The 27,543-nt window shown below is 42.6% G+C and overlaps 1 protein-coding gene across 3 annotated transcripts in view; it reads left to right on the forward strand.

Annotated features, from left to right (window-relative positions):
• LMCD1 (LIM and cysteine rich domains 1) overlaps nucleotides 1-26,886 on the forward strand; it is a 53,984-nt gene extending 27,098 nt beyond the window's left edge. The window contains exons 3-7 of one of the 3 annotated variants that reach the window (XR_014545034.1): nucleotides 3,922-4,177; nucleotides 13,548-13,883; nucleotides 22,023-22,238; nucleotides 23,261-25,550; nucleotides 25,598-26,886. Coding sequence is in view for 1 of the 3 variants with exons in the window: in XM_083602197.1 (XP_083458323.1) it covers nucleotides 3,922-4,177; nucleotides 13,548-13,883; nucleotides 22,023-22,238; nucleotides 23,261-23,419 (967 nt within the window). In the remaining 2 variants the exon portion in view is untranslated. Of the gene's footprint in view, nucleotides 1-3,921; nucleotides 4,178-13,547; nucleotides 13,884-22,022; nucleotides 22,239-23,260 lie in introns of all 3 variants that reach the window. The other 2 variants (XR_014545035.1, XM_083602197.1) reach the window with 2 other exon arrangements.
• Nucleotides 26,887-27,543: the final 657 nt, after the last annotated feature.

The following is a 27,543-nucleotide window of genomic DNA, read 5'->3' on the forward strand; positions in this document are numbered from 1 at the left end:
CCTTTCACCCTCCATATCCCTACCTTGGCAAATAACAGCACCACCAGCCCTGTTCATTCTTTTCATGTACTGCTCTGCTAAGGTCAGAACTGGAGACAACGATTTCCAGGGAGAGGTGCCTGCAGATAGGGATATCTATGCTTTTAAACAGCCTGCCTCAGACTCTTTGCCTTTTTAAAGAACCTATTTAGGACAAAGAATGACTTTGGTAGACTGGAATTTGTAGAAAGACATTGAAATAGTTTCTCAGTTCTCTGCAGTGGTTCCCCCTCACCCAAGCCTCCGCATGCTTTTTAAAATTTAAAATTCTTTCTTTCTTTTTTTCATAAATGACATGTAATCACACTGACTTAATGCTCCTTGGGGAGTAGAAGAGATCAGGGATCCTAAAAAGAAAGCATTTGCCCTCACTCTGTAATCCTAGTACTCCTTCTGAATTGAACTTTGGCAAGGCCGGTTGAAAACAGACATTCTTCTGTGGCATCAGCCAATTGGAGAAGAGCAACCACATGACCGGTTTTTATGTGCACAACAGGGGGAAGAGGGCAAGATGCCAAAGTAATTATACTTGACTTACCATCCAGCATCCTTTTATGCTGCATGTGGATTTATGCACTGTAATACCTTTCCCTACATCTGCGAGAGACTGGCTTCCAGATCTAATTATTTCAACACAGTTTAATAAACCCTGTTCTCCTTATTTGCTATCAAGATGGGGGCTATTTAGCAAACTATTAAGTATATTCCATTCACTTTCCTCCTACTGGGCACAGCAATGTCATTTGTTGTTTGGCTCTGGAAAGGCTCTTGAAATTATTTTTTGAAAATTACTCTTTTATCAGTGCCGAAAATCTATTTGTGTGTTCACTGTCTGTTTTGTTTGAAATTTGAGCTGGGTTCATATTTTTATTGTGGTTCCACACAAAGCATAGCCTTTGAAGAATCTCTTCAAATGGACTCCATCCCGGAACATTGCATCTAACTCATTAGTGGATAATTGTGGACATCAACTGTAAATGTTCCTCTAGAGGCTAGAATGACCTTGGTTTGTATAATTCCAAAGGGAGAAATGGATGCTTATAAAAACTAGGTGACAGGCCTGGACCAATACTTTTTGGTGCCTCAGGAAACCCCCCAAAATGATGCCTCCCCCACCAGGGAATAAGGGGCGAGTGAAAAACTACATCATAAACAAGTGCTGAATAAAGACTGACATCAAGATCTGCTGCCCCTGTCAATCCTTCTGTCTGAGGCAGTCATCTCACCTTGCCTCATGGGTGGGGCAGTCCTGCTAGGAGGAAGTCATTGGGTGGTCTTGCAGGTAATGGATGAAAATTCAACACCGCCTTTCCACTTGCAGAGCAGTTCTTGATACAACAAATGTGTCCAGTAGCATAAGAGGTGACATTTGCTGATTTTACACCTCATGCAACTCCCTGCAGTTCATATTTTCCCTCAATTAGTGTGTATTTTGCATACATATAGATTTGAAAGCATTTCTGTTGTGTTGCCCTTAAATCTCTTTTCACCCTTACTTTAAGATCTCGAGTATCTGATTGAATATATGTTTATGTGTGTTCACTCACCCTTCCTACCACTTTGCATTCCAGCTGTTTCCATTGCCCAGAGCTCCCTAGTAAATGAGGGGATTGCTTAAACTTCAAGGAACCAAAGGGAGCACTTGGGTGCAATTGTGTCAGCGGCCCAAAATGCTTCTCTATTCCATAGGAAGACTCGGGCCTCAGAATTGCCAGCACTAGCAATTGGCAAATCCCCCAGAGCTTTCAGAATCCCTTAGACCCCATAGGTCTCGGGGGTTGGACCCCCAACCCTACAGCAGCAGACTGGTACTGCTTTACCAGGGTATTAAGAAAGAGGATATGTGTGTTACTGTACTACAAGCGCTCCTGTCTTACTTTTATGTCAAGGCAACTGAGAGATTCTAGCTGAACTGCCTCATTGTAAAGAGGAAAGCACACACAATGCATCTTGTGGAACTGGTGCCCCAAACTGCATTCCCGTATCAAGGTTCTCCTTTCTCCACAATGTGTAGTGTTGCTAGCCTTGTGACCTCACTGTATGACCTCACTGACTATGGCATATTGCTCAGCCGCTTCCAGTGTCAGCCAATGATAAGGAGCAGAGAAACCTATTTATGTGACCACATCACTGTGAGGGATCAGAAATGCTGCTATCGCAGAGACAGGAACTAACTTAAAATGGAGGAGGTCTGTTGGTGGCAGACCCGTGACATGATTTTAGAATATGTGATTCGTTGCCCAGATTATGCAGCACTATGCCACAGAGCATACCCTCGACAGAGCTTCAAGTCCCTGGCATGTGTATTTGTATGCTTAGACGTATTGTAGATGACTGTTTTATATTGTGGGGATGGTGGTTTGCCTCTGTTTTAGAATCAGCCGTGTACTGTGAATGCAAACATGTTGCTGTTTTTATTTCTCATGTCCCAATACTTCATCTCACAAGAGCCCAGAGCAGCTAAGAACAAATATACAGCCTTTAAAGCAAAGTTAAGGCATGGTACAAAGCACAGCAGGCCTTTAATTATAGAAATGCATGTACAAAAGCAAGTGAGTTAATTTTTTATTAAAAAGTATTTCTAAGCCACTTCATGCTTTCAAAGATTCTAAGCTGCATACAGTGGACCAACGGTACAAGGCCCAGTCACATAGATCAAGGGAAGTCTGTGATGTTGTTCTTATTGTGCCCCAAAGGCCTGTTGGATAAGAGTTCTATCCAATAGGGCCAGTTGCCATGTGAATACTCCCAAATATAACCTTGCTCCCAAATATAACAATTTCCATGCTTTATATTCTTAAGAAACTGGGGCAAGGGGAAATAGCACAGAGACTCAAGAGGCCTATAGATATCACAACAGGATGTATGGGGGGTGTCTTTGTTTGACATAACCTACACTGAGTAAACATTCAAGTCTGTATGGTTTGATCTTACCTCATGCTAGGATGTGTTGCAGTGATACACTAATGACAAACCCATTCATGCCATAGAGCTCTGAACTACCCTCATTCTCCCATTGTAGTCTTCCAGTAAAGGAGGAGAAATGTTTAAGAGCAGGGTAACAATACTATTATATTTCCCTCAATTAGTAATTTACAGCTTAATCTTATCAATTTGCAGCCAAGACTCTCGTATGTTCTGTTTCCCCCACCCCATCTTATAAACTGAAATTTCCACAATCTTTTTATTATTATTTTATTTAGTCTTGACTTCAAAGAATCTTACACCCATATTTCCTGTGCAACTCTGCAATAAGCTATTTACATATATCAGATGCCTTTAAACCTAGCTGCCAAGGCAATGCACTCAAAAACGACTTTGCTGCTTGAATCCAAATCCCTTGAAATCATATGTTTAGCTTTGGAATCAGGGCAGTGGAAAAAATTGTGAATGTATTCTTATATAAAATATTAGAAAATAATGCACCTTGCGTGATAACACTGGGTTTGTACATGGATATTGAAGACTCGGGTGTTCTTTTCCAATTTGGAAGAAAGGAGGGATATAAACGCATTAAATAAACAAAGCAGTGAGACTCATGTCCTCATCTCTCAGGTGATTCTTTCCAAAATAGTGTAACTGACTAGCTGCATTCACAGCAGCTTAGAAGTAACACTTGGTCATTGTGCCCTGAGGCTGATTCTCCAGGGTCTCTGCTGTGTGGGTTTTTACAGTTTTATATTCCACACCATGGCAAATTCCATTAGTCTGCAGCTTACAAATTGAGTTCATGCCAACAAAGGTCTTTTGTCCTACGCCATGATCCATTTCAATCTTTAACCTTCAGTGTTTTTGAAAGTTCATTCCTGAGCCTCCAAAAGAGCACATGCCTGTTTGGGGTTCAGCTTATATCAAAGGGTGACCTCATTTTGTCTTCCACAGGAAAATATGCAAGTCATGTAAATGCAGCCAGGAAGATCACAGTCTGAGCTCCGATGCAGAAGATGATCGGAAAATTGGCCGCTTGCTCTCCGATTCGAAATACTCTTCGCTAACTGCCCGGGTGAAAGGAGGTGATGGTGTTCGCATCTATAAAAGGAACCGTATGATTATCACTAATCCTATCGTGTCTCGGAAAGATCCAACATTTAACACTATTACATATGAATGGGCTCCACCTGGACTGACTCAGAAGCTGGTAAGATCACTCACCTAATTGTATGTAAGGACTACTTGAAATTTTCCAAAACACACAGGGTTTCAATAGCTGCTGAAGGATTTAGCATCTCCACTGTGTGTCCCTTTCCCCCGACCCTGAACCCCCCTTCTCACATCTTCTTAACTTACTGATTTTATATCCTGCCTTTCTCTCAGTGCAGCACACAAGGTGGGTTTGCCACCTACATTAAAACAGATACACCTGAAAACACACCATGCAGGTAACCCTATTAAAACAGCACTGAAAATGCTTAAAACTATTTAAAAAAAACACACATGCACACAGTGCGATACCCACCCTCAGGAGACCCTGCCACAACAGTCAGTCAGTGGCCTAAGGCTGTCAGAACAAAAAAATATTTGCCTGTCAGTGAAAAGAAAGTAAGAGAGGAGGTCAGCCTAGCCTTCTGTGGGAGTTCCATTATCTGGGAGAAGCCACCTAGAAGGCAATCTCACATTTTCTCACCCAATATGAAAGTGAAGGTGGTGGGACTGAGAAAAAGGCCTCCCTAGAAGATCTCAAAGCCCAGGCAGGTTTATATAAGGAGATATGGTCCTTCAGATAGTCAGGACCCAAACCATGTAGGGTTTTGTAGGTCATAACCAAGACTTTTGAAGCAGCTGCTGTGAGAAGCTTGAAGACAGATGAATTTTGAATCAAGACCTGAAGATCCTTGTCTTGGGCTGTTTTTAATCACGGTTAATACATGGAACTAGAAGCTCAGATCTAGTATCAGATCTATGGTATTTCAAAATCTCCTGCATAGAGAATGAGTTGCAGTGATATCTCACTCTAAGCAATTTATTTTTCTTGCCTCCTGGGACCATTTCTGCTGTTGTAAAGGAGGGAAAACTTGAGAAAGCACCAAATAGTTATTTTTTTTACCAGAAAGATATCTCTGCTACTTGTTTCTTGATTAGTAAATAATGTTGAGGCAGCACATTCGCTTGAAATGTTTAGTGCTGAAAAATCTAGTAGGAATGAATGGCTCTTTTTTGGCTACGTATGTTGTGCATTTGGGGGCAGGGGGATCTGAAGAATGGTGTGCTTTTCCTCTTTATATATGGCATGAGGCCTTTGAATTTTCCCTCCCAAATTAATCTGCTGAACAACACGGAATTCAGTACTGTATTAATTTCGAAGCCCATGTGATTAATATGTGGTGTTTGGTAGGGCGTAAGATACAAGAGGAGGAGTTTTCCCCTTCAGTGGTCTAGTTTTCAAGAGGTTGGGAGTAAATACTAAGAGCTGAATTCAACTTACTCGGTGCTCCTGCTGACACAGTGGGGCATTCTCCCCTCTCCTCCTGCACATGCCCCACACTAGCTCTGGAAGGCCAGAAGACCCCACAAAATAGCACCTTGGAGGAGGAGGAGGAGGATCGCCCTTCACCTTGCAGATCACCCAAACCCCATGTTTCTTGCCCTCCTTAAGCCCCACTGTACTGCCACTGCTGTGGGAAGCCAGAAAATGTAGGCTATTTTCTCCAGTAGCAGTGGAGATGGGGTGGTGGATAAAGCGGAGAAATATTTTCTCCCCTTCATTCCCCATCCCTATGCCAGTGGAGGCAGCAACAGGAGAAGTGCAGGGCAGGTTGAAAGGTCCACACCACGCTGATCCAATCCTGCCCACCTGCCCAGCCCCGTCCTCCTCCACTTTACCTCTTTCTCACAGCTTTGGCAGCTCACTTGCTCACCTGCTCAGGCAAACCTTCCTCCGCTTACAGCTCAGCCAAACCGCGGCTGAGGCAGTCACAGAGGAACAGGCCAGGCTGTCCAATCACTCTCACCTGCGTGTGCTGCCCACCTGCTTCCAGTAGGTGGCCACATGAACCGCAGCTTGATGACAGCTTTACAGTTTTATTATACAGTAAGATACATTTTATTTATTTATTTATTTATTTATTTATTTATTTATTTGCATTTATATCTCACCGTTTCCTCCAAGGAGCTCAGTGTGGTGTAGATTGTTCTCCCCCCCCTCCTCATTTAATCCCCACAACAATCCTGTCATGTAGGCTCGGTTGGGAGGTCCAAGCTCAGCCAGTGAGCTTCATGGCGAAGTGGGAATTTGAACCCTGGACTCCTAGGTTCTGGTCTGACACTCTAACCACTGCATACATAACAGAGTAGTCGTTTATCAATCTTTACACCTAGAAGCTTATAAGACATTAGTTGCTTTCTCCGCTAAACCATTCATATAAATGGCCTGGACTTCCAAGGCCAGATGTTTTCACCATGGCCCAGTATGTTGTCTATCCTTGACAAGCATGAAGAGATGGAGATGCTCAAGAACAGACAGAGGGCAATAAGAAGAGCCTTATGTAAGCAAGTATCCTAGAGTTGCCTTGGGTGACCTTCTAAAGTTACAGTTCACCTCAAACCTCCCTGTTTGTAAAAGTTCTTTGTCACATGAAAGGAATGAAACTGGAATTCTTGGGAAACCTGTCAATCTCCTGCAGCATGCCTCAGTCCCAAAATATATCTGCTGCTCTTGAAAAGAGGGCAAGACACACGGACAAAGTGGTCTGGGATTGGCCCAGTCCTCTTGGTAACTAATACGGTGCTCTGGGACTGACTGTGTAATGTGTAAGATGGTTCAGTGGATAATGACAGCTGAGGTAGGTAGCCCAAGAATCTAGAATAATAAATCACAAATGTCCTCCACCTGGCAGTAGTCAATAGCTGCTTACTCATTGCATATTATGAGAATCTTATTTGGGGTAATTGGTGGCTAGTTCTGTGAGGTGGAAAGTAAAAGATTATTTTCCCAAATACTGCAAATGTGAACCTGTTGTTCAGGTTCTGCTTGTAGGCTTCCTATGGGCACCTGGTTGGCAACTGTGAGAATGGAGTGCTTGGCTAAATGAGCCTTTGGCCTGGTCTAACAGGGCTGCTCTTATGTTCTAAAACACCTTCAAAAACACAACCCTTGGTTTCCAAATGCACAAACAGTTTACGTTTCTCTGTAGCACAGTTGGATGGACTGAGAGAGTTTGGGATAAGAATTCTACTTTGAAGGTTTGTAATATGGATTGCTACAACACTGGCGTGCATCCTCAGATATGGGTATGAATTTATCTGTTTCTAAAAATGAACAAGAGCAAGTCTTGCATTCTTCAACATTTTGATGGATCAAAGGCACAGAGTCACTACTTCACTACTTCTCTTCCCTTAAAATTTCATAGATTTGCTTCAGGCGGTCATTAGGCATGTTTGCACATGGTCATTTCGAACCCAATCTCCAGTCCTTCCTCAAGTGGGGGGCAGTGGCCAAGACGTAGGATTGGAACTAATGCTAGTTCTCCTCAGAGTAGACCCATTGAAGTTAACGGACATAGCTGACAGGTACGTTAATTTTACTCTAAGTAGAACTTAGTTGGCTGCCACACTTAGGGCTGTATTCAACAGCACTAAGGCAGAAGTTCTGTCAGTTGCAAGGATTTTTCTTGTGCAGTGGAAGCTTCTCCCCCTCTCCTCCCCCCCATGCACCCCCTAAATGTGTAATGTGGGTTCCCCCAGCCCTCCAGAGCAGATTTGGAGCTGGCGCAGGGCATGTACAGGAAGAGGAGGAGACTGGGAAAGTCCCATTAAGGTAGCAGGAATTATTCCACAGGCTTCCACTAGCACAGCAATTTAGTTGAATACAGCACTGAAGTTTTCTTCGTGTCACTAGGAACAAGTTTTAATTACTTACTTGAGTTGACGAAGTTATTTAAGCCCTCAATAAAGTGTCTGTGACCACAATAAATACCTTTGTTATTCTCCTTCTATATATAGGCATGTGAAGCTCAGGAATTTGATATCCTATCATTGTGAAAACAAGTAGTGCCCTTTAACTCGAGTACATTTATTTAATGCTTACAGTTTACATGCTTTGTTTAGAGTTTTATCTGTGTTTTGGTTGCGTTTTCCTGTGATCCTTAAAGTTTTGGGTTCTTGTTGACTGTTTAGATGTTTTTAGTTTCCATAGGAGGGAATAACTTTTGACACACAGAGAGAATCGGTCTCATTTATTCAGTCAAGTGCTCTACTCTATCCCTCATGCATAGCGATGAAACCTTTCATATCCAGCACTTCTGAAAGATGTCATGTAACCCAAAGTACATTCATAAGGAATGTGCCAGATCTAGCCCCCAGCTGCATTTAAAGCACTATAGCACCACTTGAAGCAGTCATGGATTCCCCCAAATAATCCTGTAAAGTTTTCACTTCCCTCACCATTCCTACAGTTCCCTGGGGAAAACGAATGATTGTCAAATCACTCTGAGAATGGTAGCTCTGTAGGGGGAATAGGGTCTCCCCACCAACTCTCAGCACCCTTAACAAATTACACTTTCCTTTAAAGAATGACTCTTTAAAGTGGTATAATACTGCTTTAAAGCTATTGTGCAGATGGGACCATATTGTTTGCAACTTTGGAAACACAAATACTACAATTGAACCATCGGTGGCTTTGATAGCATAATCTTCTGCAGCATCTGACTGGAGCCTAACAAGTTCCAAAATCAGGTCCAGCATTCCTTTCCATGCCCAGTATTTGGACTTGGCTGACTTGATACAATTGTGAGAACACATGAAAATACATTCAAGATATCTGGAACAGGTTTAGCCAGCGAGATTTGATTTAGCTGCGTGCCGTGATATCTACACTTTAAATAAGAATACTTTTTTCTTCACCTTCAAACTGACATAAGTTGATTTCTAAGCTGTTTCCCAGAACTCTGTTCTACATGCCAAGAGGGATTTGGAAGCGAAAGTGATACGATTCAACAGCTTAAGAGGCAGAGTACACAAAAAATAAGGACATTTCCTCAGTGTAAGGTGATGGATTAAACTCTGGGTGGCCAATTTGGTGCCCTCCTGGTCCTGCAGGGCTGGGAAAGGGAAATAACCTCTGTGAAACAGGCTGCAGACTCCACCTTCAATTTCCTATGTCCCGCCCCCCCCTTTTGTGGACTACCGCACCTATATCCCTGGCCATGCTGAGGAGAGAAAAGGAAATTAGTTCATAAAATAACTGAAGGAACTATCTCCTAAAATAGTGAAAAGAATTTTCTTTTCATGAGCTTCTCCCCACCAGCCCAATATGGTAAAAGCAAGTTGTTTTGGCATATGTTTAAACTTCTGCAATTTTTCCTCAGTTATGAGAAGATTGTGTTGTGCTGCTGGTTTAGCAGATGTATGGCGGCATTCTGTCTGAGAGGAAGAAGGCGCCCATGGTAACCCTCAGTGAGGCATGCTGGGTAGCCATTCCCAATTTGGAAGCATTTGCATCCATGTTTGTATGGACAGTTTGTCCAAACAGGGGTAAAGGCCACGAGTGGCCCAAATGTGGATTGGAATGACTGCTGTCGCACCTAATCTATCACTGGTTACAGCATTTCCTTTCTGGGAAGGAAGGAAGGAAGGAAGGAAGGAAGGAAGGAAGGAAGGAAGGAGGGAGGGAGGGAAGGAAGGACTGCTTGTGTGGTGTTCACCTTGTTCACTGTGCCCTCTAGTTGCTTTAGGGTTTACTTTCATCAACCTCAGCCAGCGTAGCCAATGGTGGAATTGTAATCCCAAGCAACTAGAAGGGCACCAGTCGGATGGGGAAGGCTGGCTTGGACAATGTTGAGCTAGTTGACCGTATGACTTGGGATAAAGCAGCTTTATTTTTAAAATAGAAAACTAACATAGATAATGGTTAACATTTTAGGGCTCATTTTGCTTGTGTAACTGCATTGGGCATATTGTTTAAACATTTGGGGAACAGATCTTCTATTGCAAAGCATTAGTGGGTTATGTTGCATGTTTCAAACAAGCAATACTTTAGCCTGCTGAGGTGTTTAATATACACCCTAGCAGTTGTGCTGTTCATTAGGGAATTGCTGACCAAGGTAGAAATTAATTGAACTCTCCTGAAAGCTGGTCTCTAAAAAAAAACAGTGAATGGCCAACTTGGCTGCCTATGAACAAGTCATGCTACGAGAGGGAAAAGGTCCCTGTCAGAGAATCTCTCTCTCCTAAGCTCTGTTCCATAAAGAGATTAACTGCACTGAAAGTTCTCAGCATCCTTTTTGCAAATGTTAATCTTGAATGAGACCAGCCTTTCGTCTCCAGCTATGAATTAAAAGCCAGTGGCTAACTTGATTACCGGTACTTACACATTGCTTTATGTTAGATTCGAAACACGGGTCTCCAAATAAAGTGCAGACTTTTCTCACCCCCCCCCCCATAGCATTGGACTGTGTGCTTGAGTAATAAAATGCAGTGGCGTAGCGTGGGGGGTGCAGGGGGGGCCGGCCGCACCGGGCGCAACATCTGGGGGTTAGGGAAAATCCACGGGTTAGGGGGCGCAAATCCACAGGTTAGGGGGCGCAAATCCACGGGTTAGGGGGCGCAAATTACTTGCCTTGCCCCGGGTGCTGACAACCCACGCTACGCCACTGATAAAATGAGTTGGCTACTGGCCACTGAACTTGGTGGCCACCCCTTGCCACCAGCTCTCCTGTTTGGCACTCAAAAAAGCAGTAGAGATTGCGGGGGGGGGGGCGGTGTTCAAAGGTGTAAAGTCAGCAAAGTACTGATTTATAAATTAGCTTACTTAGGTTAACTAATGGCTTTACAGAAGGGAAAATGGAAGACCTTCCAGACTGTATACAACCCTGCAAAATTTTTCTTTTTGTCCCCCCCCCCCAGCACTAAATTAGAATCATTAACATCTCGCCCAAGTGCTGTTTGTGTGCTACATGTGGGTTTATAAGGCATTGCAGCTGGTGGTTAACTGTTAACAAGCTTGCCTTTCCATGGCTTTTAGCCAGCTAAATTTTGGCAACCACTTGAATGTAATCTTTCATAAATAGGAAGCATGTCTCCAGGCACATACTTAATATTTGCTAGACACTAGGGATGCCAAAAAGGTTAAGGGAGATTGAAGTTTTGGACTTGTGCCTTTGGTTTTTGTGACACCTGATGTGTGCTGGGGCTCTTTCTTAATCTGCTGTGTTTCTGGGATGTCCATCAAACTTAGGCTGGAATGGGGCAGAGATGGGGCATCTGTGTCCTACCCTATCTGGCAGGAGCAAGGTATGTTGTCACCAGGCCAAAAGCAGTGAAAAGGAAACACTGACTGATAGATAGATAGATAGATATTGCATATCTATTCTGAGTGGTTCAAGACTAGGCCCAATCCTCCTTACAAGTAATCATCCCAAAATCCTCAGGGGGCCAGTTGTGATGACTTTACGAGACACCTAAAAAGACAAAGTTGCTCATATATTTGCTTAGACCTTGATGCCTCATTTGCAGCAGTGTCTGAGAATGTTAACAGTATCATCTGGTCTGATTTATGGGGTGGGTTACAGTTTCTGTGGTCCAAGGATGTAGACAAGACTTGTGTTCAGGCATTCAGCTGAATACAAATGTTTGCATGAGTCACACCCCAATGTCTCTGCCCACTCAGTTCCTGACCTTCCCCCATGTCTTCAGGCTGATTATATTCCTGTTTGCTTCATAGTCACCTCATGTGACTAGAAATCTTGATAAGGCATAACTATGCCCCAGTGACCTCTCCGTTGGACCACTGTAATATGTTATACATGGAGCTGCCTTTTGAAGTTAGTCTAGAAGCTTCAGACCTTTGTCAGAGTAAAACTGCTGGAATTTTGACATGTACAGCATAGTTGTATATTTTGCAAGTGTTCAAAATTTTGTGAACCTCTTTTTTTTTCCTCCAGTTGTCTTGTGTGTTTTGTTTTTGGCAATTTAATTGTATAAAATCAGCAATTTTGCTGAAGAACAGTATATAAATACTTGGGGAAATGCTTCAAAAAATATTTGAAAATGTGAAAAACCTTTAACATGATACAGCAAGGATGGAGAACCTGTGGCCTTCTGGATGTTGTTGGGCTTCGACTCCCATCAGCCCCAGCCAGCATTGCCAAAGTCTCAGGAAAAACGGGACTTTAGGCCAGCAAACAACACCTGGGAGGCTGCACATTTTCCTCCCCTGTGACACAGTATCTCTGCTGCATGTTCTGTACATGGGTATTGAATCATGAAAGGATGCTCCTGACTGGACTAAACCTGACATACAGTTTGGCTGCACAAAACTCACATCAGGTGGCTGTGGTGTGGAAACACTGGGAAAGTCCTTACTGGTTGTCACTGCTGCCATTTGGGATGCAAGCCATAGCAGATGACACAGGTGGTGTTGGTGACATCGTTCACCTGACCTCTCAGCTTTGGGAGTGGTAAGGTGGGGGAGCCAATGCAGTGCTCCTGCCAGCACATTTGCCCACCACTGCCCTCCCCACGACCTTGCCCCTCATACTCTCCCAGTAAGCAGCAGTGACTCTGCAGCCTCCCAACCCTACCTTTGCTACTGTATGCAAGGGAGAAACCCCAAAGATCTGGGTCATCTGCTGTGTTGTGTAGAGAGTGGCTTCCCTAGGGAAATGGTGGACAAGGTCACGGAGACGGACAGCCTTTGGCATTTTCGTTCCTTCTGCCGTCTATATGCCACTTGATGGAGTGGAGATGGAGTGGAGGTGGAGATGAATCGGCGTACGGGGGGAGGTTCAAAAAGTATCTACATGGTGCTTAGAGAATAACTTGCACCTAAATATTAGCAAGACAAAGCAGATGGTGTTGGACTTTCGGAGGAAGAGAGGGGAACTAGCCCCATTGTATATCGGAGGGCGTTGTGTGGAGAGAGTCTCTTCCTTTAAATTTCTGGGAGTTTACCTTCGTGAAGACCTCACTTGGAAAAACAATATAACTCAGGTGGTTAGGAAGGCCCAACAGAGCCTCCATTTTCTCAGGGTCTTGCGAAAGAACAATGTTAAACAACAATTGTTGACCTCCTTCTACCGGTCCACAATAGAAAGTGTCCTCTCATATTGTATCACAGTGTAGTACATTGGCTTGACAGCCACGGACAGAAAGTCTTTACAGAGGGAAGTGAATACAGCACATGATATCATGGGCTGTCCTCTGAGCCCGCTAGATGACATCGCAAGGGATCGTTGCCTTAGGAGAGCGAGAAAAATTCTCAGGGACTATTCACACCCTGGCCAGCACCTCTTCAATTTTCTACCCTCAGGCAGGAGATATAGAAGTATAATCAGTCGTACCAACAGGCTAAAAAACAGTTTCTATCTGTGGGCTGTTAGGCTGCTGAATGGAAAATAATATAGTGCAACTGACTTTGGGGTTTGGTGTGTTGTGCGACAAGCACACAGAGTGCAATGAGTTTGAGTGTTTGGGGGGGGGGAAGGCTCAGTTAATTTCATTGTACACAGGTTGTACATTGACAATAAAGGTATTCTTATTATCTTGTCGCTGTCTTTTTCTTCCACGTAAATCAGGCTACCCAGTACATGGAACTGATTTCGAAAGAAATGCAGCCAGTGGCTGGTACAGAAGGTGCGTATTATCGTCGCAGGAGGTTGATGAGACAGCTTCCTATTTATGACCAGGATCCTTCCCAGTGCCGGGGCCTTTCAGAGAGTGAAATAAAGTTGATGGAGGACTTCGTGAAGAAATACAAAGATGGCGTTCTTGGCGTCGGGGAAGTTGCACTGCCAGGTCATGGAGGAACTGCCAAAGATGATGGGAAGCAACCTGATAAAGGCATTCCTGCAAGTAAAGAAGTTGTTTCTACCAATGGAACCCTGGGTGATGTGCCAAAAGGGCAGGAATTGGTAAGTATGCAAAGGCTTCCCTGGAGGCATATAATCGGGATGCATAGTGCATGGAGTTGCATAGGAAGGGATGGAGCATATTTCTGTGTTTGGCCAAATGTGGTTTAATGAAAGAAAACCATCTGTCTGCCAGAAGTGCTTAAAGCAACTTAAGTGTCTTTTTCGGTATAGACTCCCCAGTAATCTTGGAAATCTTAGTCCTTGAGTTCACGAGGCCGTCATGCTCACAAACTTACTAATTTCGAAGCTTCTTCTGAAAAACCTTTGTAACAAACTGGTGGCAATGTCTTTTTAAAAATATTTTTATTTTCCAAGGATTTTTTAAAATGACGACACTTTTGCATTCAATTATACACCAAATTCATTGTGTTTGACTTCCTCCCCCCTTCCTAATTCAATCATTCATCATCTTGCATATAATTATTTTTCCTTTGTAATTTTCAGATCTTAATTATAAATACATTTTCCATATTTAACACATCGTAAATGTTACAACAACCCTGCTAATGTTTTAACATACTTACAGTGTTCTTTAACATATTCTATAAATTTTACCCAATCTTGTAAGAATTTCTTCTCATCTTGTTGCCTGATCCTCATGGTAAGCTTTGCCATTTCGGCATATTCTATCACAGGCATAGGCAAACTCGGCCCTCCAGGTGTTTTGGGACTACGACTCCCATCACCCCTAGCTAACAGGACCAGTGGTCAGGGATGGTGGGAGTTGTAGTCCCAAAACAGCTGGAAGGCCGAGTTTGCCTATGCCTGCTCTATCATCTTGATTATCCATTCTTCCAAACTGGTGGCAATGCCATGGATGTGTGAATTGGGTGAGCTGGTGAGGTGAATAGGTGGAGAGAGGTGGGGGGGAGAGACAGATTGAGGAATTGGTTGGGCAGAAGTGGGTTGAGGACTGCCAAAAGGTAGGCTTGGGGAGTGGGATTTGCAGGTATGAGCTCCTTTCTTTTTTTCTTTCTTGCCGTATGCTCTGTAGCAGCAGTGAAACGTACATACAGTGGTACCTCGGGTTACATACACTTCAGATTACATACACTTCAGGTTACAGACTCCACTAACCCAGAAATAGTGCTTCAGGTTAAGAACTTTGCTTCAAGATAAGAATAGAAATCGTGCTCCGGTGGTGCAGCGGCAGCAGGAGGCCCCATTAGCTAAAGTGGTGCTTCAGGTTAAGAACAGTTTCAGGTTAAGAACGGACCTCCGGAACGAATTAAGTGCTTAACCCGAGGTACCACTGTATTGGCTCTGAAAGGTCCCCATATCTGATAGTGTCTCAGTCCCTGCTCAAATTTTGCTAGAGCAAGGTTAGGTGGGGGATTGTGGAGGGCAAGCTATCAAAAGGGGGAATATTACAAACAGTGAAAACCCTTTGCAAGTTCATTGCTAGACCACGTTCCAGTGACTCAGTCTGGGAATGATTTTTGTTACCCATTCTAGGGGGGGAAATACACACCACCCTTCCTATCTTAAGGCTAAGACTTCCGCTTAAAGGCATCTGTAAAAACCATCTTGGCAAGGGAGGTTTATTTTGACTGCAAGTTCATCCCTCCAAGTAAATACATACCTGTGGTGTTTATTCTCCAGAAGAATTTAATGCTTTATTTTTTTCCTTTGGGCACCAGTGGAAAAGCTAAATTCTTTGAGAAGCAATTACAAAAGCTCCATTTGTGCAGATGTCGTGAGACTGCTAAACTACGGGGCTGCTATGCAAAATTCCATGGAAGGTTCTGACATTCCAAAAAAATTGAACATTTAAGCTTTTGTTTGGATTAGCAAAATGGAACCCGTGTTAAGGGCTGTGGGTGGGTGGTTAGATAGATTGTCCTCAGGCTATTCAATCAACAAGTGTTAGGATGTTGATAAAATCTTGTAGAATTTAAAACAAAGTACAATGCAAAGTGACTGCTTCTCACTTTGGTTTACAACTGCAGGTTCCTGGTGTTCTCTCAAAAAAAGATCTACTTTTTAAAACTTCTTCCATGTTCAAATTGTTTAGAATACATCTCAATACTTGGCAGTAAGCGTACCATCACACTGCTGAAATCCCTATAATTTTTATCTGATTATCTTGATTTTTTTAAAAAATAAATAAATTAGCAATTACACGTCTACTCTATAATTCTCCGGAAAAATTGAATTGTGTGTGATGTGCCAGCACTTTGCTGTGCCAGGCTGCCATTATGAAGCAATAAGTGAGAATCTGCAAAGCCACAAAACATTGTTCACAGACTAGTTTCCTTCTGTGCAATAACAACCCTTTTCTATGACACATTGAGTGTGGTCCCTTTGCACGTACAGAGGTTTTGACCCTCCTGTTAAAAAACTTTTTGCTATACACACTTGCATGTTCCCTACTTCTCTGAGAGATGAGGGGATGGTGGTACAAGTTTGGATGGAGTCTTCCAGCATCCTATATAACATTTGCTGGCATATTTGTAAATAATTAGGTGCAAAATTGCTAATTCTGCATTGGGTTCTCAAAGAAAGAAGCAGTACCCTAAAACTTAATCAGTTTTAGCCATCCCTAGCCCAAACACTTTCAGCCCTATGCCTAACTCAAACTTAGCAGTGACCTCCTAACTCTAAGGGAGGTCAGGACCAGTGCCAGATTTAAGTATAAGCTAAACAAACTATAGCTTAGGCCCCACCCTCTTGCCCCCCCCAAATAATGAGTCTTTGTACATTGTGTTTCTAACGGAACTTTGTTATTGCCAAATGCCAATGTGTTTGCATTATTAAGTTTGTTATGAATAAAATATCATTTTAAGTTAGAGCTTAATAATTATTTCACTATAAATATAAAGGTAAAGGGACCCCTGACCATTAGGTCCAGTCATGACCTACTCTGGGGTTGCGGCGCTCATCTCGCTTTATTGGCCGAGGGAGCCAGCGTACAGCTTCCAGGTCATGTGGCCAGCATGACTAAGCCACTTCTGGCGAACCAGAGCAGCACACGGAAACGCCGTTTACCTTCCTGCCGGAGCGGTACCTATTTATCTACTTACACTTTGACGTGCTTTCGAACTGCTAGGTTGGCAGGAGCAGGGACCGAGCAACGGGAGCTCACCCCGTCGCGGGGATTCGAACCACCTTAGTTGTATTTCAGTTGAACAATTACTTTGATAAAATACATATTTTGTTATGTGCAAATGGCTTTAGATACCTTATTAGGTCCACAAATTACCATATAGCATATGTTCAACACAAAAAACAGCAACAATTTGTTGTTGACAAAGTGAGCTCTGGTCCACAAATATATCTATCGGTCTTTAATGTGACAGCATAGCTATGCATCTAATTTTTGCATCTCTGCAAAGTGTAAGGATTTTTGTGATTTTAAGAATGCAGTCGTTAAGAATACATACTACAGTTTGGATTTTTTAAAAAATCATGTTGCTTGAGTTACAAGTTAACTGCACTGTTGAGTCAATACTGTACTATCTTAGTAAATTAGTCAGATTCACCTGAATGGTTACAGAACATTCTGTGCGCTGGTGGAGAAGTCACTCCTTTGCCCATTTTACCCTGGCTCTGTTGAAAGAAAACAAACTGTGCAAAGAGGACGCAGAAGCATGAAAACCTACAAGCTTTCCATCCACTACTAATCAGAATTCACCTCTGTTCCAGAGCATTCTTTGAAGCCAACAGCAGTCAAATAAACACTCGCTGAAAACGTACCCACATTTGTTCAACCACAAGGACTTCAGCTTTCAAGACATTAGAGAACACCAGTATTAGTGCCAAACATTGAAACCATTTGGATGTGGGGGGGGGGGACACTGAAGCTTTTTGCTGTTATTCCATAATTTTGGTGGCTCAAGCTTCAAGCATTAAAATCTGAGATAATGGTGAACTAGCACAGTTTATACTGATTTTGGGAGGGGGGGGACTTGCCACAGTTCATGGGGGAATTCCTGTTGGACATCTATACAAAGCTATGGCTTAGGCCCCCACTCTCTTGGGGGCCCCAAAAAAATTAAAGGGGGAAAAACTGGATGTATATTTCCAAAATATGATAAAAAACAAAATCATATATTTACACCTATTATTATTTCATGCTAAAGCAAGTTTCTAGAGACTCGATTATGAGTCTTTGTAAATTGTGTTTCTAAAGGAACTTTGTTATTGCCAAGTGCCAATGTGTTTGCATTATTAAGTTTGTTATGAATAAAAAATCATTTTAAGTTAGAGCTTAATAATTATTTCACTATTAATATACTTCTTTTTAATTGTATTTCAGTTCAACAATTACTTTGATAAAATACATATTTTGTTATGTGTAAATATAGCATATATCCAGCACAAAAAAAGTGGCAATTTGCTGTTGACAAAGGACAGCTGGACATATAAAGGCTTAGAGCCTCATCAAACCTAAATCCGGCCCTGTCTATACAATTAAACCTAGGGCCAAAGCAACCCAAAATTTATGCTGCTGCAACTGCAGAGCAACATCCCCAGTCCGGTTCCTTGTAGGGTTGCTATACGTACGGAATTTCCTGGATGTACCTGGAATTCTGCATTAGGAAGCGGTGTCTGGCAGAAGTTGGCAAAACGTCCGGGAAAATCCAGGTGTGTGGCAGCCCATGTTGGCGTATTTCACTTTTTGAAATATGGCAAACCTAGTCACTTGCAGGGGACACGGGTGGCGCTGTGGGTTAAATCACAGAGCCTAGGACTTGCCGATCAGAAGGTCAGTGGTTCGAATCCCCATGACGGTGTGAGCTCCCGTTGCTCGGTCCCTGCTCCTGCCAACCTAGCAGTTCGAAAGCACGTCAAAGTGCAAGTACATAAATAGGTACCGCTCTGGCGGGAAGGTAAATGGCGTTTCTGTGCGCTGCTCTGGTTCGCCATGTCATGCTGGCCACATGACCCGGAAGCTGTACACCAGCTCCCTTGGCCAATAAAGCAAGATGAGCGCCGCAACCCCAGAGTTGGTCACGACTGGACCTAATGGTCCGGGGTCCCTTTACCTTTACCTTAGTCACTTGCAGCAGCAGCACCAGGAGGAGGAGGAAATCGATGGTGTCCTGACTCCATAGTGGCACTGTGATCATTTCCGATGCCAGCTGTGACAGCAGCCTGAGCAGCCAATGGATGCTCAGCCCCTTCCTCAGCTCATCCCCTTCTTCAGAATGCCCTGTGTCAGGGCTTTCCACCCAAGCCCACTAGCAGGGATACTGCAAGCAGGCCTCCCACATGCACACTGAGTGGGCGGAAACGGGGAGTTCTGCAATGGCGAAGTGATGCCTGTGTTACTTGACTGGCAGGAAACTGGCTAAGCTGCCAGAAGCAAGTAGAGGGCTCTTCTCAGTCCAAACCTCTCACAACTCGGTGTCTTAAGACTGAACACACAGTAACTACCTCTTGGAGTCTCATTTTAAACCTCCGACATTCAGCAAAGCTCTCCCCGCCAGTGCAAAACATCTCTCCGTAGGCCTTCAGTGACGTGGTCAACTTGCATAGCAAGCTCGTAATAAAGGAAGAGGCTAAAGACTGCAGTCTTCAAAGTGTTTAGGGAAATCCATGTACAAGTCTTGGCTTTCCGAGTCCTTTTCTTGAGATTCAGCTTGGGGCTGGAACGCAAATATTCCACTGATGCCAAAGCTTCCCTTCACAGGAAAAGAGTGGTTTGTGTGCTTAAGGGAGGGATTCTGCAGGGAAGCTGGTTTTGTTTTATTTTATTTCAGTGGAAATGGAAATGGAAATAAAAAGCTGTCAGTATTAACTAAGGAAATATTCATTGGCATGCAATGTGATAAGCCACATATTGAAAATAAGTTCTCACCGTGGATACTCAAGAGGCGAACAGCAGCCTTTCCTTACGGTTGCAATAGCAGAGACTTAAAAGCAAACAAACTAGCCTTATATCAAAAAGAGGCATTTTTTTTTCTTCTGCATGCCTTCTAAGATCAAACTAGAGCACCCTTAACTCTTAACCATATAATGTTTAATTGTACAGTGGTACCTCGGGTTAAGTACTTAACTCGTTCTAGAGGTCCGTTCTTAACCTGAAACTGTTCTTAACCTGAAGCATCACTTTAGCTAATGGGGCCTCCAGCTGCTGCCGCGCCGCCGGAGCACGATTTCTGTTCTCATCCTGAAGCAAAGTTCTTAACCGGAAGTACTATTTCTGGGTTAGTGGAGTCTGCAACCTGAAGCGTCTGTAACCTGAAGCGTATGTAACCCAAGGTACCACTGTACTGTTCTTTGAGTGGCTGGGGATAAATAATAAATAATTATATTTGTTTGTTTGTTTGTTTGTTTGTTTTATTGCATGACAAGATGGGGAAAAGTTCATAATGGGCAGAGCAAACCAGACCCTGAATCTGCTATGCTAGGGGGGGTTTCAGTGGGGTAGAAGCTGTCCAGTTCCACCAGCAGGGAAGCTCCATTGGTGAGGGGCACCCCAATGAGTCTGCAGTGAGCAGGCAAAAGCTGCCACCACCAGCGTCCATCTGTCCATCCCTCCAATCAGTAGCCAATAGAAAACTGAAAATGTTGTTTTGCTTCCATGGCTAGCCAGGAGTTAAGATTGCAGCCCAAGACTATAAAAGGCTGAAACAAATAATGTTATAATTCAATAATTTAAGGTGATCGGTAGGATCTGTATTTGAATGTCAACGTTATAGCTTGCTGAATCTTTCCCCTGGAGCCTTCAACCTCTGTCATTAAATAATTAGGCAAAGCTAAAGAGAAGGGCAGGGGATGTCTTAGGCCACAGTTATCTTGGGAGGTTCCCATGATCACACAAGCCCTGTTGAACAACAGCCGTACAAGACTTCACAAATGCTGCTAAAAAATTACTTGGGAATATTTGCTAGGAAACAGGATTAAAAATCCCAGTAACATTTTATTAAAATAAGAACACGAGAAGAGCTATCTAGTCAAGCATCCTCTTCTCACAGCGGCCAGCCAAGTGCCTGTGGGGAGCATAATATTAACATGAAATTACAATGTTACTTACACACAAAAACAAAAACCCCTTGAATTTTACTTTCGCAGGAAGTAACCATTTTCTTTGCCATGTTGTGTAAAGTGCAACTTTTTTTCTAGAATTTGTTTCTATATTCATTTGCCATTTGCACTCATAAATGAGGTGTTATTTTTGCTGCTTTAGCCAAATCTCAAACTTTATTAAGCCACTGTTTCCAGGGAGGGTATATGTAACTTTCCATTTTCAATCCAATAACATTCTTGCAGCTATTAACAAGTAGAAGTTAATAGGTAAATAAGTTACGATAGGTGAAGGAATACTTTCATTTGTTTGTCCTGGAACTTCTAACATTCATTGGATACCCCTGAGTTCTGGTGCTATGAGAGAAAGAAAAGCTTTCCTCTATCCCCTTTCTCTGGCTGATTTTATACACTTGTATCATGTTTTCTCTAAGCTAAGAAGCCCCAAATGTTGTAAACTTCCCTCAGAGCAGCTCCATCCTGTTTATCATCCCCTTTTCAGAACCTTTTCCAACTCTACAGAATACTGTTTTGATTCATATCCCTACTATTTTTTAAAGCAGACTGTCTGCTATATAGCTTGCTATCTGCGTTGTAATCCATCACAGGAGATCACAATTGAATTAATAAAGCAAATAAATATTACAAATATGAATCTAATTTCTGAAGATTGTTCTTGCAGTATTTTATTATTTTTAAATGTATTTCTATGATGCCTTAACATGACCCAGAAGAGAGAAAGACTTCATTGTAGTCTACATTTTCCTCAGTTCGGGTTTTTTTTGTTTTGCAATTGAGTTACAATTGGAATACTTGCTGAAATACCCTTAGGGCATGTCAACACGCTTTGCCCTCCCTCTGTAGCCACGGACCAACGTTGTCCCGTTCTCTTGCCAGTGCTGGTGACAAAGCCATGAAGAGTCTCCATGCAGTGGTGCCGATTGATGTGTTGAGCTACAGCATGCAATAAACTTGCACACTGTGGCTGATGTAAATGCTTCCACTTGGAGGGCCTAAGGCAGAAGATCCTAAAAGCTGGCCCTGGGGTTAAGGTGAATGGGAGCTGAAATTTCACTAAGCATGAAATTGTACCTAGTTGAGCAGTGCTTTACTATTCCTTGCAAAAGGGTGGATGAATATTCATTATGACCTTACTTTCTTCTTCAGTTCTGCGACCTCTGCAAGCAGGTGCTGCCCTCAGAATCCCCTGTGGTATATGCCAGCAGAGGAGGCTACGATCGCCAGTGGCATCCCGCATGCTTTGTGTGCTGCAAGTGTTCTGAACCGCTTGTGGACCTGATCTACTTCTGGAACAATGGGGCCATCTGGTGTGGGCGTCATTACTGTGAGAGCGTAAAGCCACGCTGTGCGGCCTGTGACGAGGTATGACAGCTGGGGAAATGGAAGTCTCTTCTCCTGCGTAGCTCTGAATTTCTCGGCCTATAAGAAACTATCACCTCCGAGGAATTGCGTTTGGCCGAATGCCTCTGCAAAATGAATACTTGCCTCTAGTATATGAGTGCTTTTTGGGTGGGGGTGGGGATTTTGGTGGATTTGAGGAATAGAAAATGGAACAGGTGAATGGGGGTGGAACCATAACTACTCAAGGAGGAACCTGCTAGTACCAGGTACAGAAATATAGGGAGTGGTGTGCAGCTTTGGAAAAAGTGTGAGTAGAATGACTTCTGCTTCCACAACTGAGCTTTCGTGTCCCACACTGTCCCCAGAGGGTTGGAGGAAACCCTAGAATAGATGTAGGGGTCAGGTGAGGGAAGAGGAAAAGGGGAAAGTCCCATTGCACAGCAGGTCGTTCTGCCTGCACAAAGGACTACTAAGCACCACGTTAAATTCAACTCAGTGGTCTGATCTGCCTAACATGGTGAACTAAACTAGGACCATGTCAACGTGCAAGCTCTTGGAGATGATCTCTCAGCCACTCTACTCCTCCCTCATCCTTTTTGCTCCAGGGACTTTTGGATTTGCATTTGCCTTACCTTGTTATCTGAAACTGGGCTGATAGTTAACCTCTCTCCTCACTAACCATGAGCTGTTGTGAAGGTTTGAAATATATTTAAATCACGGAAACCAGAAGCATTTTAAGGTGCTCTTTTTTTGTTTCAGTTTTATTTTAATAAGCAGAGGTTCTATAAAAACCGAAAGCAGAATATAAACATGCCCTACAGCTTTGAATTAGCTAGGCCAAACTACTTCCGTAGTATATGTTGAGAGATATCCTCTTTTGGTGTGTTGCTAAATAGTAATGATGCAAACACTGCTTTGTTTTATATGTGTTTTGGCTTGTCAACTGCTTTGTTTGTGTGTTGCTTCCATAATGAAGCAGTTATAGGACTTGGCTGGCTCTAGGAAGAAAGTGACATGATAAATGGAGTTGTTTACTTCCACAGATAATATTTTCTGAGGACTACCAGCGAGTCGAAGGCCTCACCTGGCACAAGCAACACTTTACCTGCCTGGAGTGCGAGACCTTGCTGACAGGCCAACCATTCATCCTGGATGCAGCCAACCTGCTATGTACAACTTGTAGCAAAAACAAGCATCCTTAGTCGGCATGAAGTTTCTCAAACCAAAGTTTTCATTTTCGGATGCCATCCAGATTTGAATTAATGGGATAAAAACACAGGGAAGGGGGGGACAAGTACAGAAAGTCACTTCATAGTGGCTTTGGACTACTTTGGCTATTTACAGTCATGTTATCCTGGGAAATGAGGTGGGAAATGATGACAGGGTAGCAAACACATCGGGGTGAAATCAAGAGAATGGAATGTTCTATTTCTTTCTAGAGAGATATAAACTAATGTTCTGGAAACCAATGCCCATAATGTTCAATTACTGATTGACTGCATGTTACAATAACTAATCAAGGGTCTCTAGAAACATGCAGAATTCTTAATTTTGCTGTCAGGGCTCACTACCTTTCTTGTTATGAAAGTGTTATAAATCAAAACCACCACACTAACTCCAGCCAAATTAGTGGCTTTAAAGAATGGAACTAAATGGCAAAACGTATATAACCCTGACGTTCACAAGAACTTTCTCTTCTTTGTTGTAATGACTGACTTCTCGGATGCAAGGGATCTGCTGATTAACTTGTGTTTACAAGTCAAGTGCTGTTAAGATTACTATAGTAAACTGTTTGTCTTCATGTTCGTCAAGATATTGGTGTAATAATGGCTTGTGCAGGGCGATTGGAACAGATGTATATTGCAACTGGCATTCAAATAATTCTAGCTATAGCTATAGCTGTTTTTAAAACAAAATGTGTTTGCCTTACGCTTAGTTTTCAGTGGGCTTTATGGGGATGGATAAATGGTTTGTGTTGGTTGTTAGTCTGTCCTGTATATTCTTTTTCTCCCCCCAATTAGTTTGTTACCCAGTTTCATACCTATAAAAATCTGTCACGTGGAGCAGTTCTATTGCGACAGCCAAGAGACAGGAAGGAGTGATGAGTAATTGGTTTGTGCTCAACAGTTTCTTGACTCTCTTAACTCCACTCCTTCTATTTATTTTCATTGAAACTGGAGGATGAGCTCAAATGTTGGCATAAACACACTTGCTCATATGCTTTGGTGACTTAGAAATAATAATGAACCTGGGCATTATGTCAACTCACTATTTGGTCTCAGCTACTGGATCCTATTATAGATATGGAGACCTTGAAGTCCTTCTGAATCTTATTCTGCCTAATGTTTATGATGAGACTCTCATCAGCTTAAACTGTACGATGTTAAGAAAACAGCATGTGATCATGAACATTATCCAATGCACATCCAACAAGATGTGCATTGACGCTTGTGAGAAGAGTACATTGGAACATGTAAAGTCTATCTAGTTCCTAAGTGTTCATTTGCTTGGGGTTAGCAGCAAGGCCTCTATTAGTTGCATGTCTTTATGAAGCTGAAACTTTAACTCAGATTAAGCCCATTTATAACAGATAACCAAGGGAGCCCTCAGAAACTATAGAAACAATTTTGTCATTACTGGTTCTGTAAATATTTGGTTTGGTTGACTAGTCCAGCAACAATAGCCAATGTACTGTAAGCATCTGTTGGGATGTGGTGGGAGCAGAAGTTACTTGAGGTGAAGAACTGGAAAATAATTTCAATTAATTCTTCTGATTTGAGACATAGCACATATTAGATGCTTGTATTTTGCATTCAGACATATAATCAGTGTGGCTGTTTAAAGAATTTATGGAAACTAGGTATGTACAAAGCATAAGCTTATACAGTAAATTTAGTTTTGGACAACGTTTTTTTGGCAGCACAGGAGAACTCCATTCGGCCTGTTATATATGCACAGTGAGTTTCTGGGTTGAAAATAAAAACTGCAATCCATTGATGCAACTATGCTGGCGAATCACCACCAGTTATGACTGAGAAATGTGTTCCATTGTAGTATCTGCAGTTGACACTCCAAGCAATATGTAAATAAGACATAGTGGCTTGTGGAACACAAATACCTGCTCAAGAGCCATTGCAGTGTGTGCCTCTGAACTTGCTTGGGGTGCACTGATTTCAGTAGTGCTTACCTGTGACACCTACCTGTGGCTGTAAATGTAAATGCACCAGTGAATATATTCATTTATTTACCCAGCCCCTCCAATGTGAGTACTTAAAATCTGGAGCAAAAATAAAATGCACAGCTTGTTTGGCCAATGGTAGCTGATATGGAAATGTATACTTGAACAGCATTTCTTAGCAGGTGGTCACTGGTAAAAGAAGGAAAAATCCCCACAATTTTATATATGATTTCACCTGGTATAAAAATAATTACTTTAAAATCAATGCAGCACTCTTAACACTTAAAAAAAAATAATATTTTTTTTAAGAAGCCTATTGGAAGTGTCAATACAGCTCCAATGCAGACATCTATAGGGATGGTATTTGGGTGTTCAGCCAGTAGAGCCAGCGTGGTGTAGTGGTTAAGAGCGGTAGACTCGTAATCTGGTGAACCGGGTTCGTGTCTCCGCTCCTCCACATGCAGCTGCTGGGTGACCTTGGGCTAGTCACACTTCTCTGAAGTCTCTCGGCCCCACTCACCTCACAGGGTGTTTGTTGTGGGGGAGGAAGGGAAAAGGAGATTGTTAGCTGCTTTGAGACTCCTTAAGGGGAGTGATAAAGCGGGATATCAAATCCAAACTCTTCTTCTACTCTTCTTCTCTTCAACACACATACACATGCACCAAAAACCTGTGACCTTCCAGATGTTGTTTGATTCTTAGTCCCATCATCATTTTTGACCATTGACAGGGTTGGTTTGGGCTGATGGGAATTGTAGTCAAACCGTATTTCAAAGGCTGCAGATTCCCCATCTCTGCCACAGAGAGATGGTCCATGCGGTACATGGGTCAAAGGAGCAATAGCCTCATCAGAAGCATGCTGGACTTCCTATAATGCTTCAGAATGGATTGTAAAGATGGTGTCCATGGTTTTGTAGCATTCTGCCACGTAGCAGTCTGTGAAGTCAGCTGCATCAAGTGACTGTATGATCAGATTTACATGTAATCCCATTGGCCCTGCATCACTTGCCACGCCCCCACGGGTGATGCATCATGCCCCTGGGATGCACGCCAGCCATGCCCACGCCTGTTCTTCGCTCCAGGGGCTGCTGCATGTTGTTCCGCCATTGACCACAGTGCTAAAAGAAGTAATCCATTGCATAAGTTTGGCAGGATGTCTTAAGGTGAATCACATAGTTCTGATTGGACAGTCTGGGCAATCGGTTTGACGGGGACAGAATTCACCAAATTCTGATCCCCATACAATCCACCCCCCTTTTTCTTTTAACGGGACTGCAGGTGAAATAGCACTTGGAGAATTATGCCTATCACCTCAGCGCAGGTAGTTTATATGTGTATAGTGTGAGTAATAAAGAAATAGTCATGTTCTTTAAGTTGTGGAGCTTAAAATATCTAATACTTCCCCTAACATTAACTGACAAGACATGGAAAAAATGTTTCTAAATGCTTAAATATAAAGTATTCGAAAAAATAAAATGTAAAGAAATGGAAGCCCTTTGAGACGTGTCTTCATCACTGTTGTATCTTGGCCTTTAAGCAACTCAGATGTTTTTTAAAAGTTTTTCCTGAAAGGAATATACTATGCAGAAGGGGCAGAGTCAGAAAGGGGAGAAGGATAATGCTGGCAATGCTTTCACTCTCAGATTTGGAAGGCTGGAGTTCAGGTCTCGGCCCTCATCTTGTCACCTCATAGTTGAGAGAGAAGAGAAAGCAATAATAGATGAGCGGCATGTGCTTGAAACTCTGTCTTTTGGTCACATTAGAATGTGGAATTCATTTAGAGTCACCTTTAAATGTGAACTTACCTGCTTTGCTCTTTTCAGAACACTGCCATACTTCGAAATATGCACTTCTCTGAATTTTGGCAGCTCTCCAAGCAAGGAATGCATACAAAAAAATAAATAGACTTGAGGTAAAGTGTGAATAAAAATGAATTCATTAGTGAAAATAATGTTCAAAAATGCATTATTTGGGGGTAATTTGTTTTCCAAAAATATGTATATTAGGTAGAAATTGCATTGAAATGTTGGTGCATTTTCACAAGGACTATAAAACAAATCCCTAAAAAAACCCTCAAGGCTGCTGTGGAAATGTGGGTAGCTGAACATAATGAGAAGCTGGACTAATGAGAAACTGAAACACCAGTGG

Source organism: Podarcis filfolensis (genome assembly GCF_964270895.1).
Source record: "Podarcis filfolensis genome assembly, chromosome: 2".
In the NCBI taxonomy this organism is placed as follows: Eukaryota; Metazoa; Chordata; class Lepidosauria; order Squamata; family Lacertidae; genus Podarcis; species Podarcis filfolensis.